Source organism: Stenella coeruleoalba (assembly GCF_951394435.1).
Source record: "Stenella coeruleoalba genome assembly, chromosome: 3".
NCBI classification, from domain to species: domain Eukaryota; kingdom Metazoa; phylum Chordata; class Mammalia; order Artiodactyla; family Delphinidae; genus Stenella; species Stenella coeruleoalba.
Genome location: NC_137148.1, coordinates 90,727,773 through 90,743,240, shown reverse-complemented (window position 1 = coordinate 90,743,240; position 15,468 = coordinate 90,727,773). Strand labels below are relative to the sequence as shown.

Below are 15,468 nucleotides of genomic sequence, written 5' to 3'. Positions count from 1 at the left end.
GTCTCCATAAAGGCCTTTCCATATGCATAACCTGGTATTTCCTAAGATGCGATACTTTTTTGGTTTCATGTCTGTTCCCCTATAGATTGTGAACCCCTGGGGATGGGGGTGGAGGCAAGAAATGCATCTTCCTGGTGCCAAGCACTGGCCTGAAATACAGCAGGTGATTTTGCTGAAGAGATGAGCGAGTGAAGGAAGATTTGTGTAAAAAGACGATGATCCTAAGAGAGAATGATAGCTAATCTTATGACTGGTAACTTGAAGTCTTGTCTCTTTTCTTTGTAATCCAGATTTTAATTAATTTGTGACATATTCATTAGTCAGAAAAACTTTAGAAATTCTTGATAATTTTTGCAAGCTTTATTGGCTTTTAGGTTGTTCCCAGATTAATATAGCTGTCAAGGAAAGAAGGGCGAGCTTCATGCTGGCTTGGATCAAATGCTATTGTTCTGTCTCTGGATTATGAACTGTACTCAGGGTACCTTCAGCCCATTCTGGGAGACTGGGCAAGAGGATGGGAGGACTGTCCCACAGCTCATCTCTGGGGGACTCTGGCGGTGAAACCCCACCTAAAGCCGTTGTCCTAGTGAGGCTAGGCCAGTGCCATCCATGAGAACTATGGGCTACCCCTCTTTCACTGTAGTCTTATACACCATCGGAATTAATGATATATGCTCTCCTCGCACACCTTCCTGAGTAAAAGCAAATAAGTAAAGTAACAAAGGGCTCATGGCTTTAATCCCAACCACAGTGCTGTTTCCCTGCCCTTTTCCCCAGTGACTGTCTTTCTATTCCTGAGTGGGTCCAAGAGTAGCTACTACCTAAAAGCAGGTACAGAACACCCAGTCCTTCCTTCTGAGGGCCCCCCTCCCCCCTGCTGTCTTAACAGGGGTGCCCTGAAATCAACATCATTGAACCCCTCATGCAGAACAACAGGTGGTCTGAATGTCATTTATATATGCCTTCCTCATGGAGACTTACATCAAATTGTGTTTCAAATAGAGATATTAGGAGTTAAAAAAGATCAGATCATTGAATGCAATAAAAGTAAAATATCGGTATTAAAGAACATACCGCAGTACCCTGGGGTTCCGCATACTGTCTTCATGAGCACTTGATGTTCCACGATTTTAGAGAGCCCAAAATCAGCTGAGATAAGAAAAAAATTTAATGAAGTGAGTCATTTCTCAGCTTTTATATGATGACAGATTACTTTTTTGTTATTGAAAGTAAAACTTATTTATTTGTTTGTATTTGACGTTGGGGTGGATATAGATAGGGGCCAGTCACCTGGGACAGTAAACTAAAAAAAACTAAATAATAATTCATGCCTTGCTTTAAATTGGAAAAAAAATACCCCATGACTCCCAAATACATGTTATGCTCTTCTCTATAATTACTAGCTTTCAGTAAATAAGCTATTTCTTCTTGAAATAATAGTTGTGACAGATATATTTTGTCTAATATTAATTCTGAGATTTGAAACTAACTCTAAAGAACAGTATAGAATTATTGATATAATTCAGAACTTTTAATCCACTGGAAGAAATCAAAATAAAAAATTAGACTTTTGTAAATGTCAGTAAAATGAACAGAAATATCAAAGGTTTATTCTGCTTCAAAATAAGTAATTTTGTTCTCTAGTATATTTGACAGATAAGAATTTACTCTTGTATGAGGAACATATAACTTTGTGCAAAAATTCTTATTTATTTCTCAGAATGGTACCTAGATAAAACATTAACAAAAGTTGCTACCATTATGGTCTATTTGCTGGGCTACATCCTTCTCACCCAGGAAACATAAGGAAACAGTTCAAGGCCATTCTTCAAGAGAGACAGGTACAGAATTGATGCCATTTTAGACTTCAAAGATAAACCCACATTTCCATGGAGGTGCTGCTGATCCTTATCAGAAAAAGCAGCAGGAAGTCCTTCAGAAAGAAAGGCTCTCCTGTCTAAATTAGTATCTATCCATCCATTTAAAGAAATTTCTTGAAGGATAAAATCTTTGAAAGTGATGTTAAAGGAAATGGAAGCCTCCCTGCTGCCCACTGCCTTTCAGGAGTGATTATGAGAACAAGCTGGCTGCCCAGCACGACTTCAGTATTTTTTCTTTAGGTTCTTGCATTCATAAAGCACATTATGTTGTCTGAGCTCTTCCATGATATGTACAACGTAATTTTCAAAAGTGTTAACATTTATAAATGCAGTGAACTCATCAGATTAGCATTATAAAAGCGCCAAAAAAGCAATGCCCTTTAGAGGATTTAGTACAGATTCTACTAAGGAGATTTCACCTAAAATAAATTTTATAATTATTTTTGCAAACAAAGATTTGCTCTGTAAGGGACATGGAAAGTAAAATTTAATACATGTTTTTCTAAAATGATGATTTAATGATCTCTTTGGGTAGATCAGAACTTCCCAAACCACCTTTGTAGTTCTTCAGAGTGCTTACTGGGGGAAAAAAACCAAACCAAGCTTTCCAGAGTCAAATAAGGTTTGGAAAAAGCCTCACAGACACTAATTTAGATGTCACTCTACACATTAGCATTTTTAACTTTCTCAAAAGTCCTGCAGAAATAAAAATCTTGTTTAACTGTAAGTTGGCATTTCTTAACTTACTTGACCAAACTTAGCACCTCCACAAACCATTCCCCCCACCAAAGGGAGCGGGGAATGGTTCATTCAACTGAGGACCAGTGTTCTGTGGAGTGTACTTTGGGAAATACAGATCTCAATTTATCTCTGTTCATATAAACAAATGATTCAGAGCCCAAATTCACTGATATGTACTAAGCATTTTGTGTCAAAGTTCTTCATTACCTAAAATTAAGCTCCAACTAACTTGTGCAATAAGAAGTGTCATGTAATCTGTGATTTTCTACTATATAAACTTATCTACAAAATACAAGGTCACCTCCTGAAGTCCCTGTCATTTCCAAGAGCTGTGATTCCTTTGTGTGTCCAGCAATGAAGCACCACCTTCTATGCACTAATTCAGGTAAATATTCCAGGAAAGAGCACAGACTTCCAAAACAATGCATTATTCCTTTACAGACACCAATATTTGAGGAAATTGAATGGAGGCAAAACTGGACAGAGCAATATTTACAAATTCCGTAGAATAAATTTCTTCTGCTTTAGGAAAAGGGATCATAAGACATCAGGAAACATACCAATTTTGAGTGGTGCATCTGGGGCTGGAGTTGCATAGAGAAGGTTCTCTGGTTTGAGATCACGATGGACAATCCCATTTTCATGTAGGTACTAAACAGGGAAAATAATTAAGTAACATTCATATAATTATATTTATGGTTCCAACATTTAATCTTTCCAGAATTATAATAATTTTTTACTAAGTTATGTGATTCAACAACACACATACTATGATTTAAAAATAAACACCATAAGGGAAAATATGTTTTAAACTATATGTCATTTGAGAATAGCTTACACATATTTTCCTAAAAGTGAAATGCAATTTAAATTGTATAGAACCAACTGCCAGAAATAAAATATTTACTTCTCAGAGAATATTGGTTGCAGTTCTCATATGCATATTACCATATCAGCTCAAATTGGCTAATTATTATTATTATTTTTTTTTTTGCGTACATGGGCCTCTCACTGTTGTGGCCTCTCCCGTTGTGGAGCACAGGCTCCGTACGCGCAGGCTCAGCGGCCATGGCTTACGGGCCCAGCCGCTCTGTGGCATGTGGGATCTTCCCGGACCGGGGCATGAACCCGTGTCCCCTGCATCGGCAGGCGGACTCTCAACCACTGCGCCACCAGGGAAGCCCTTGGCTAATTATTATTATAATAAAGTCAAGGTGCTCTGTGTTGAAATTTGTCTGATTTATTATCTGAAAAGCATAATTGTATGTGTCATCTTAGAAGTTCACAACCATAGCAAAGATTTCTTAATTATCATTTGAACAGACATTTAGATGTGAGTAATTATTATAGAGAACTACCCTTAATATGAAAAATATTGTTTAATGACAATGAATGCTCTCATAGACTCTTCTGAGGATTAGTATATCCAGCTATCAGTATAGAGTATTATACTTGAGATTATCTTAAAAATTACCTCTAACAACTCCATTCATTTTATTACATTTTAAATTATTTTGTAAATCATGTGTAATTAAACATGTAACATACTCTCATTGTGAATGTTAAAAGTTCTACCCGACCCTGCTTCTCTTCCAGGGGAAGCCTCAGGTCCTCTCCAAAAGCAATCATTCATCAGTTTGAAATGGTCTGAACTTTCTTCTATGCATTTACAAATATGAGTATATGTATACAAAGAAATATCCCTGATTTTTCCATTTTCTTACATCAATGTATCATTAATAAAAGTTTTTACACTGATCATTTTTCACTTAACATGTCTTTGAAATCTTTCCCACATGTCACCACAGCTTATTTTATTTAATCCTTGCATCCAGTTTTTGTTTGATGTCCATCACTTTTTATTTTGCTATTCCCATTTTGATGGACATTCAAGTTTTTAAAAATTACAAATAATGCATTAATAAACCGTCAGTACTTGGATATTTGAGTATTTTTGCTGGTGTTTCTCTAGGACAGATACCTGGAAGCAGGTCTGGTGGGGTTAAAAGGTATATAGACTTTTAATTTTAATATATACTGCAAAATCACTTTCCTAAAAGACTCCATCAGTATTTACTCACATAAACATTGTAAGTGTATATGTTTTCCTAATATCTTTACAAAATTTATATTTTTAACTTTTGCTGAGCTGGAGTATAAAAATTATACCTTAAGTTTTGTTTAATTTGTCTTTCTCTGTTTACTGGTATAGTCTAGCTTCTTTTCATACCTTTACTGGTTTTCCTTTTCATAAAATGCCCATTCAAATCCTTTGCCTATCTTTCTGTTGGGTTAAGAGAAAAAGCTGCCAGGGTGCTGTAGTTTTTCTCCTTTCCAATCTCATAGGGGAAGGGAGGAAGTCCTTCTTTCTTTCTACTCAAGCCAAGTAAGAGGGGATAAACAGCTTCAAGGTCACTTGACATGTGTCACTTAGTGATTTGGGGAAATAGGGACTGATACCTGGCTCACTCATGAAAAACTGGAAAATGGTTGGAGCAGGTGATTGAGGAGAGAGGGTCTCAGTGAGATTCAGCTGCCCTCAAATAATAGCTGGACAAAGAAGCACATTTCTCATGGGCTCAGTGTGGACTGTGCAGAAGGGAATCAGACACTAGTCTCCCAGAAGACGTCCCTTTGCTGGAGTGTTTCCTGCTGGGATGATGCCACCTCATCTCAGCATCACAGCGAGCAGAACATGAGGGAGGTGAGAGTAGGCAGCTGAAGGGCCACTCAGATCACCTGGAGTGAGAGAACAGTCCTGCAATGAGTCTCTGTAGAGCTATCAATGGTGTCTCATAGGGAAAGAACAACAGGCATTTGTAACCTGCCACACCCATAGATCACTGGTGCCAGCCCAGAACTGTGCTCGTCTGGTAAGACCAAGTCTTAACCCTCCATCTCCTAACCCACTCACTCTTCATCATCGCCTTCACATCCCAACCCTGGAAGGACCACAATCAGCATCTAGCTTGTTGAAAAAGAGCAAGAAAAAAAGAAGAAACTAACAAGAAGTCCTATCCCCTATGTTTATAAATTACAGATCCCAAGGTGGGGAAGGGAAGAAGTTTAAAACTGGATGAGTCTTAAATTTTGGTCTTGTCATGAAAAGATGCTCAACATTGCTAATTATTAGAGAAATGCAAATCAAAACTACCATGAGGTGCCACCTCACACCAGTCAGAATGGCCATCATTAAAAAGTCTACAAATAACAAATGCTGGAGAGAGTGTGGAGAGAAGGGAACCCTCCTACACTGTTGGTGGGAATGTTAAGTTGGTACAGCCTCTATGGAAAACAGTATGAAGGTTCCTCAAAAAACTAAAAATAGAATTACCATATGATCCGCAATCTATTCCTGGGCATATATCTGGACAAAACTATAATTCAAAAAGATACATGTACCCCTATGTTCATAGCAGTACTATTCACAATAGCCAAGGCATGGAGACAGCCTAAAGGTCCATCGACAGAGGAATGGATAAAGAAGATATGGTACATATATACAGTGGAATACTACTCAGCCATAAAAAAGAACGAAATAATGCCATTTGCAGCAACATGGATGCTACTAGAGATTATCATACTAAGTGAAGTAATTCAGAAAGAGAAATACAAATACCATATGATATCACTTATATGTAGAATCTAAAATATGACACAAGTGAACTTATCTGTGAAACAGGAACAGACTCACAGACATAGAGAACAGACTTGTAGTTGCCAAGGCAGGGGTCGGGGAGAGATGGACTGGGAATTTGGGGTTAGCAAATGCAAACTATTACATATAGAATGGATAAACAACAAGGTCCTACTGTATAGCACAGGGAACTATATTCAATATCCTGAGATAAACAATAATGGAAAAGAATATAAAAAAGAATGTATATATGTATAACTGAATCACTTTGCTGGACAGCAGAAACACAACATTGTAAATCAACTATACTTTAATAAAAAAAGTAAAAAATAAAATTTTGGTCTTTTCCTTACCCAAGAGGGACAAGAAGAACTATGGGCATGGCCTGAAATTTTATTCATTGAGGAGAAGAATGGATTCACAGGGTTAATGTGTCAGGACAACAGTGAGAAAACCATAAAGTTGCTTTTGTTCATGTCTTACCAGGTCTAGCTCCCTCTTTATACTAGATCATTATCAGGTAGATAATAATACCATTCATGTCCTAAGCACTTACTATATTCCAAGCACTATTACAAACACCTTAGTTCTCTTAGTTTATTTAATCTTAGCAGCAGCTCTGTGATGTAAATCATATAATTCTTGTTCTAGAAGTGAGAAAATTGAGGCATAGAGAGGCTAAGAGATCTGTACAATGTCACAACTAGAGATTGTGGTGTCAAGATTCAGACCTGGGCATCTGGCAGCAGAGTCCATACCTTTGCCCATGTCATGATTCCCAAGCAGGTGCTCAAGAAATACTTATTTCTTGATTTTGTAGGGTGGGGATGAGAGGAAAATAAAAACGAAGGAGAAGAGGGGAGAATAATGGAAGAGAGGGAAGGTAATAAGAGAGTGGGAGGAGATATGAGAGAATGACAGAGGACCCCACTCAGCCTCGAATGATACTGTGGAAAAAACCACCATACCCCTAAGGAGGAAGATACTGTATCTCGTATATTCAGCGTTTGAAAGGCAAAGATGTGAGTATCTCATATAATAGCTTTGGAGCATACCTAAGAATTGCATAGTTTGGGATCAATAGAAAATATTGATTTTCCTCCCTAATCTAACCCAATTTAGAAGCTCCACTGCTTTGGGAAGAAAATGACACTGAAAATAGCAACACAATAACAACAGCAAATGAGATGACTGACAAGTGTTGGTATAGCAAGTACTAATTATGTAAAGATTCTCATTAAATGTTGTTCTGGCTTTCTTAAACAGAAATGGTGGTCATGTGTTCTAAGTCCAAATCTAAAGAAAGCAAGACAAAACAAACAAAAACAAAACACCATTTGGCACTCCATAAAGGAGAACTAGACCAGATAACAGAAGAAAAGTTTCAGAGAAAATAATAGATTATTAAAAGTCATAATATAATCATGTGCACATATGGGAGGAGGCATTTAAGTGTATTTTATTGGCAAAATGGCAATTTTATTTTTGCTTAGACCCACTGGTTGCCTTTCATCAATAGTTAGTATTTTTGACTTTTACGTTATCTCAAGTCAGGAAGCCAGGAAGAAGGAAAACATGGAGTATATGATTTTTTGTCTTCCCCAAGGAGATACAATCATTAGAAGCAGCAACACTTCCAGAGCACCAATTCTCAAACTTTTTGGTCTCAGGACTTCTAGAAAGTTAAAAAAAATATATCAAGAACCTCAAAGAGCTCTTGTTTATGTGAGTTATGCCTAACATTTAGTTACTGTGTAAGTAGTTAAAACTGAGAAATTTAGAAATCACTTATTAATTTATTTAAAAATAAAACAATAAACTCATGATGTTAACATATACATTTTAAAACATAAATAACTATTTTCTAAGACAAAAAATTAGAGAGTACTATGCCATTGTTTTAAAGTTTTACAAATTTCTTTAATGTCTGGTTTAATGGAAAACAGCTGGATTCTCATATCTGCTGCATTCTCTATTGTAAAATCACATATCATGTAGACTCTGGAAAATTCCACGGTACTTTGATAAGTAAGGAGAAATGCTTTCATATTATGATGAAATAGTTTTGACCTCACAAACCCTGAAAGGGGTCTCAGGGACCCTCCAGGAATCCCTAAAATATAATTTGAAAACTTGTCTTACAGCATCTGAAGACATAAAAAGAGTAGTTTTTAAGAGCTAGATAATAGGCACACTTCCCCTTATTTTCAAAATAGGTTTTAAATAAAATACATAATCTCATCAAATGCTAATCTTATTTTGACACGTTGAGATCACTGCACATGGAGAAGTGAAGAAGAAAACGATATTAAGGGGAAAAATGCTCCTCAAAATTGGGTACTCATAGGAAAATGTGTAAAGACATTTTATATCATATGAATGATATAGAACTGATTAAGGAATATCTAATCACAGAGAAATAGACCCTATCAAAGTATTGTCATTTTAGCTACAGATTATGGGGATTCAACATAAGTAGACAAAAGGATTAGAAATACTAAGAAATGAGATTATTGGATATTCTAGAATAAACCAAGTGTTAAAAGTAATCTTAGTTAAAGTAAATTGAGGACAAGCAAGGAAACAGGTTGAAAACCTAAACATCAGTTTGGGAAAAGATCTATAAAATCTTCTATATGAATCCAACAATTTAATAGGGAGAAATAATAAATAATAAATAAATAATAAATAATAAATCTGACAACAATTGTAGCAGCTAATTACTAAAGGTTATCTTGACTAATGGTAACCTTTAATAAAGAAATTGGAAGAGCAAACAACCAGGTGTGTATGAATTTAATTAAAACTTTGTGGAATAAAAAGAAGAAGGAGGAGGAAAAGAAAGCGTCAGAGGCAGAGAAGCACAACTAATTTACTGGCTCAATTTTTGCAAAGTGCATTCTCTTTTTAGGAAAAAAAAGCATTAAATGACAAGTAGAATTCTATCTGCAGACTAATCAAGATAGGAAACAAATACTTTTTAAGGATTTTATAATAATAAATTTAACGTTTTGGTGCCAAAGGCATATCTTTGCCGAGTTCTGTTTCAATATTATGCTCTTGGTTTTGATCAAAGGTTAATATAAGAAATAAAGCATAATAAGGTTTTGTGGTATTGTTTTTGAAATGGTTATTAAGGAAAAACATTATGAGAGCTGCTTTGGGGCAATTTACCCCAAGTATACCATTTATTACCTGTGCGACCTTAAACAATTTGCCCACCCTCTAAATCTCAGTTTTCTCATCTGCAAGGTCCACTTTGCAGGCTGTAGTGAGAATCGGAGATGGGGCATGGAAGCCCTTAGCACGTAGTAGATATTCTACTTCATAAACAGTAGTTATTAGGACTCTACCATTGTTGTTTCACATCTCTTACAGAATAAATTACATTTAGAAATCCTTTGAGATTTGGAAAACTTGCTCTTTTCTGAAGTATCAAAGGATACTTTGATCAGAAAATACTTGCTTTTTATTTCATCACATTTTCTTCTTTTGTCTTGGCTGCCAAAAAACTCAGTGAGAAAAAGGTTTCAATTACAATAACTAGCCTAATTTGGATTATTTACTTCTCCCTCTCCCTGCTTTTTTAAAAATTCTTTTTTCCACTTTAATAGCTTTATTTTGTATGCATTTTCATTTAATTTGCCACAACTTCTCTTCCCAAGAAGATGCAATATAAAGTACAGAGAGATAGGATGTGTTATATATTAGTCTTCCCCTTCAAAACAGGTCTAAGTAAAACGAAGACTGAAATTGCTATATATATGTTCATAGTTTATGGTAAGAATGTTTAGAAGTTAGAAAAGGAACAAAGTTTGTGTCAGTTAGGATTTGAAACATTCTTACTATGTTTTTCCCAATTGTAAAACAAAGAATTTCTGTGATATACAGTATCTGTCACTGATAAAGAGCTGCATTTCAAAGCCTGTTGTTTTGCTTGTGCTCCATTCTCCTGGAGCTTTGGTGGTTCTTCAGGAGCTATCCCTGGATGCAGCTTTGGATCCTACCCCATGGCCCCTCCCTACTCAGAGGCATTGCCCCATCAGTACTGCCTTTTTTCCACCTCTCTCCTGCTATTCCCTCTTTCATCATAGAAATATCACCAGACTAGGCCAGCCCTCCTCATCCTCAGTACTCGACTATAATGTCAATCCTCAGGGAGGTTGTACCTGCCCTTCCAAATTAACATGTTCTCTTATATGCACACTCATATGTCCTCTCATTGATGCTTCCTATTTTTCTTTATAGCATATCTGTTTCTTTGCAAGCTTTATGTTAAGGATGTCTCCCTCACTAGACTGAAAACTCCATGAAGACAAGGAAATTTTTCCCTGGTTCCTCAGGTACCGAGTTTCCTCTACAATGCCTTCACTAAACATGCACTCAATAAATACTTTTGAATGATCAATAAATACATTTTCCTATAGACATGTATGTTATTCTACTTTTTAGTCACTAACTTGTAGTTACATATTCAAGAATGATGGTAATATGCACCTTTTATTCATTTGCCATTATTAATGTCAGAAGTTTACATTCTTGTGCTTACACTGTAGTGATTCCACAGCAACATTGCTCCGATACATTTAGCTGAAGTAAGGCTCAGCGTTTATATGTTTGTGAAACATATACGATACTTACTGGATAATAATACTTAAGTCACCTCAGAGGTGCTCAGTGAGTATCAGTTAGATAGATGAGATTTGCAGCATCACTTTGAGAAAAGCCAAAATCCAATAAGAATATTTTAACTGTAAGAGCATGCAAAAAGGGGCTTCCCTGGTGGCACAGTGGTTAAGAATCTGCCTGCCAATGCAGGGGACACGGGTTTGAGCCCTGGTCTGGGAAGATCCCACATGCCGCGGAGCAACGAAGCCCGTGCGCCACAACCACAGAGCCTGAGCTCTAGAACCCGTGAGCCACAACTACTGAAGCCCGTGCACCCAGAGCCCATGCTCTGCAACAAGGGACGCCACCGCAATGAGAAGCCTGCGCACCACAACGAAGAGTAGCCCCCGCTCCATGCAACTAAAGAAAGTTCATGAGCAGCAACGCAACGCAGACAAAAAAAAAAAAAAAATCAGGCAAAAGGGTTTCATCTACAAAATGACATTTTGAATAATTACATTATTTTTCTTCTTCTGTAGTAGCAATTAAGTTGATAGTTATGGCTGAATTAATTTCTTCACATCCTTTGAAGTTGATCTGAATATTCAATACAACATAAATGTCAGGGGAGTTTGGGGAAAGACACTTGAAAATTCACCTGTTAGTTTTCTCTTCAGTTTCCTTCATGTCTAAAACATTCATAAATTGTATGGGGCATTGTAATAAAATGGAACTGAGTTGTCCAGCCTTAATAACTCATTAGCAAAGAGTGACCAAGCCAAAAGGCCTCCGTTTGTAAATGAAAGAGCCGCACTGGACTCCAGTAGTGAGCCTGAAGAGGACTGGGCCTGCTGCTGTCCCTGCAGTAAGGTTCCTACGTGAGCACCATTATTTAGATTATGGGTGTGGCTTGAAGTGTCTGGATAAAGCAAAGCTTTGCTGGAAAATGCTTGCTGGAGTGGCAATGTCATGGGGAAAGAGAGTAGGATGTTTTACAGAGAGGATAATTATGAATGTCACTGGGTAGGGAAACCTGTGGTGTCAGTTTAGAGTAGTTGATAGGTGAAGAGGTCAGGAAGAACAGTCAGACTCTAATTCTTGTTTCTGATTTTGGTACAAGTCTCCTGGTGTACAAAGTCAGAGTGGGGCAACATGGGTGCTTGCAACAGGTTGGAAATTCATTTTTCTATTTATATATGTGTACGTCATAAAAGTCTATTAAGTACATATTTCTAAGAATGGTCTATTTACTAGTGGTGGAAGTATCATTTTACCTATACTATTTTCCTTAGATTCAATCCATGGGTACAAAGGGAGTAACAGGTGGAGCACAGAGGGTTTAGGGCAGTGAAGATTCTCTGTATGGTGCTATAATAATGGATATGTGTCATTATACATTTGCCTAAACCTATAGAATGTAGAACACTGAGAGTGAACTGCAATGTAAACTACAGACTTTGAGTGATTATGATGTGTCAATTTAGGTTCATCAGTTGTAACAAATGTACCATTCTGGTGGGGGATGTTGATAACGGGGAGGCTGTGCATCTGTGGGGGTAGGGAGCATATGGGAATTCTCTGTACTTTCACCTCAGTTTTGCTGTGAACCTAAACCTGCTCTAAAAAATAAAATCTTTTTTAAAAAAGTACTTCAAGTTTTGTTGATTCTTTTAGATTTTCTAAATAGACAATCATGTCATCTATGAACAAAGATGGTTTCTTCCTTGCTTTCCAACCTACATGTTTTATTTCCACTTCTTGTCTTATTGCATTAGCTAGAACTTTCAGTGCAATGCTGAGTCGGGACATCTTTGACTTGTCCCTAATCTTAGAGGGAAAGCTTTGAGTTTCTCACCATTAAGCATGATGTTATCTGTGAGTTTTCTGTAGATATCCTTTATCAAGTTGAAGAACTTCCCTTCTATTCCTAGTTTTCGGGGAGTTTTTATCAAGAATGGGTATTGGATTTTGTCAAATTTTTTTTCTGCACCTGTTAATATGATTTAGCCTGTTGATGTAATGGAGTACATTAATTGATTTTCAAATGTTGAATCAGGCTTGCATACCTAGAATAAATCCCACTTTTTCTTGGTGTATAATTCTTTTTATACATTGTTAGATTTAATTTGCTAATATTTTGTTGAGGATTTTTGCATCTACATTCATAAGAGGCATTGGTTTGCAGTTTTCTTTTCTTGTAGTGTCTGTCTGGTTTTGGTGTTAGGGTAATGTGGGCCTCATAGAATGAGTTAGGAAGTATTTTCTTTGATTCTATCCTCTGAAAGATATTGTAGAGAATTGGTAAAAATTTCTTCCTTAAATGTTAGGTAGAATTTACCAGTGAGCCCAAATGGGCATGGTGCTTTCTCTTTTGGAAGGTTACTAATTATTTATCCAATTTCTTTAATAGATATGGGTCCATTCAGATTGTTTACTTCTTGCTTGAGTTTTGGCAAATTGTGTCTTTCAAGGAATTGGTCCTTTTCATCTAGGTTATCAACTTTGCTGGCATAGTATTTTTTAGTATCCTTTTAATGTTGATGGCTCTGTGGTGATGTCCCGACTTTCATTTCTGATATTAGTAATTTGTGTCCCCAGTCTCTTATTATTTTTTTTAGTTATCCTGGCTAGAGGCTATTGATTTCATTACTCTTTTCAAAGAACCAGTTTTTGGTTTCATTGATTTTTTTTTTCTACTGATTTCCTCTTTTCAATTTCATTGATTTCTGCTCTAATTCTTATTTCTTCTTTATACTCTAAATTAGAATACATAAAAGTAATTTGTTATGGATTTTCAAGTACTTCATATATGAATATAAGATTTTTTTTGGTAATTTCAGTAATTCAGGGTTTACAAATACAAAAAGTTTTATCATTCCATTAAACACCACATTCTTTAAATTGCTGGTATTGTCAATTCAGGTTAAATGACATTGTATTTATTTAATGTTTTTAATTGTTAAATGACATTTCTTTAGAATTCACATGATGAGGCTCAGTGTTAAAATTCCTGAAGTGATATTAAGGTAGAAATCTAATATCAAAACCAAAATCAAATCAATGCATCTCCAGAACTTTTTTTTTTTAGATTCCATATATATGTGCTAGCATACGGTATTTGTTTTTCTCTTTCTGACTTACTTGGCTCTGTATGACAGACTCTAGGTCCATCCACCTCACTACAAATAACTCAGTTTTGTTTCTTTTTATGGCTGAGTAATATTCCATTGTATATATGTGCCACATCTTCTTTATCCATTCATCTGTTGATAGACACTTAGGTTGCTTCCATATCCTGGCTATTGTGAATAGAGCTGCAATGAACATTGTGGTACATGACTCTTTGAATTATGGTTTTCTCAGGGTGTATCAATACACTGCATCTCAAAACCAAAATCAAATCAATGCATCTCAATTTCCATTCCATGAAAATTCCATGTGAATATAAATGTGGTTTCTGGTACTCATGGAGAATAAGATTTTAATCATACGCAAATATAATAAGCTATTTAATAAACTCTACAATGGAAAAAGAATCATATTTGTACTGTGTTGGTTATATTGTCATAACAAACCATGCTAATTCCTTTTAGCCTACCCATCATTCCCGATATTTAAGAAAAGTTGGATGAATGAATGAAGAAAGTTCTGAATTCAGCCAAGCTGAGCTCTCTTAGTCTATTGTTTGACTTAACTTTGAGGAAAACAAGGATTATCTACAAAATGTCAAAGGAGGAGCAGGTAGATGCTTTCATTTTGAAAACATAGGGCACTGCTATTTGAGAGTCAGCCTCATCATCAGCATGCCTGGTAAGACCAGTCTGATTAATCAGCCCATGAGTGCTGCACTAATATTTATGACCCCCTAAAACTTGTGTTAAAGGGCAACTACTTGTGAAGAAATACAATAATTACATGGACACTGAATTTGGCTACGACGAATTTAAGTCTCCTCTCCAATTTCTTACTATTGACTCACATCAAGGGATGTTCAACTTTTGACACTACCATCATTCTGGATATAGACAAAGTGACAGAGCTGATTGCACGTGGAAGAGGTACATCTGTGGAGCTATCATTATTCCCACCTACTCTTGTCCAAAAAAGATTGAAATATGCATTTGTACATATTCCTAATTTGTTTGAGACAGACTTAATTTTTTAATTAAGCATGTAAAGTGCTTCTCTCTCATTATCTCAAATAAGCAGTTTTCAAGAACTGAATCCAAGAGTAAGAAAGCAAAGGCAAATATAAACAGGCACACCTGCTGCAATGCACCTGTGTCTTTTAAAAAGGTGTGACTCCCCCCCACCCCCCGCTATGTGATCTTTAAAAGAGATGTATCTCACTTGTCACATTTGAGTGTTAGCCCTTGAACTCCTTCCGTGCTTAGGCCTCTCTGTCTGCTCATCTGTGTCTCTGGCTTTGGGCCCAACATCGTCTATAACATAATATGGTAGAAGAAGGCAGATGGCAGAGGGATTAAGAGCATAAACTCTGAAGTCAAGTTTTATTTTGTGTTCTAATCTTGATTCTGCCACAAACCAGCTATGTGATCTTAAAAAAGTTACCTAACCTTTCTGAATCTCAGTTTCCTTATC

General features: G+C 36.3%; 1 protein-coding gene across 5 annotated transcripts in view; it reads right to left on the bottom strand.

Moving 5' to 3' along the window:
* Positions 1 to 15,468, bottom strand: part of CAMK4 (calcium/calmodulin dependent protein kinase IV) — a 306,840-nt gene that overhangs the window by 34,482 nt on the left and 256,890 nt on the right. For all 5 annotated transcript variants that reach the window (XM_079917387.1, XM_079917385.1, XM_079917386.1 and 2 more), the window contains 2 exons: positions 3,182 to 3,272; positions 1,075 to 1,149 (listed from right to left, as the gene is read on the bottom strand). In XM_079917387.1, coding sequence (XP_079773513.1) covers positions 1,075 to 1,149; positions 3,182 to 3,272 — 166 coding nt within the window. The remainder of the gene's footprint in view (positions 1 to 1,074; positions 1,150 to 3,181; positions 3,273 to 15,468) is intronic.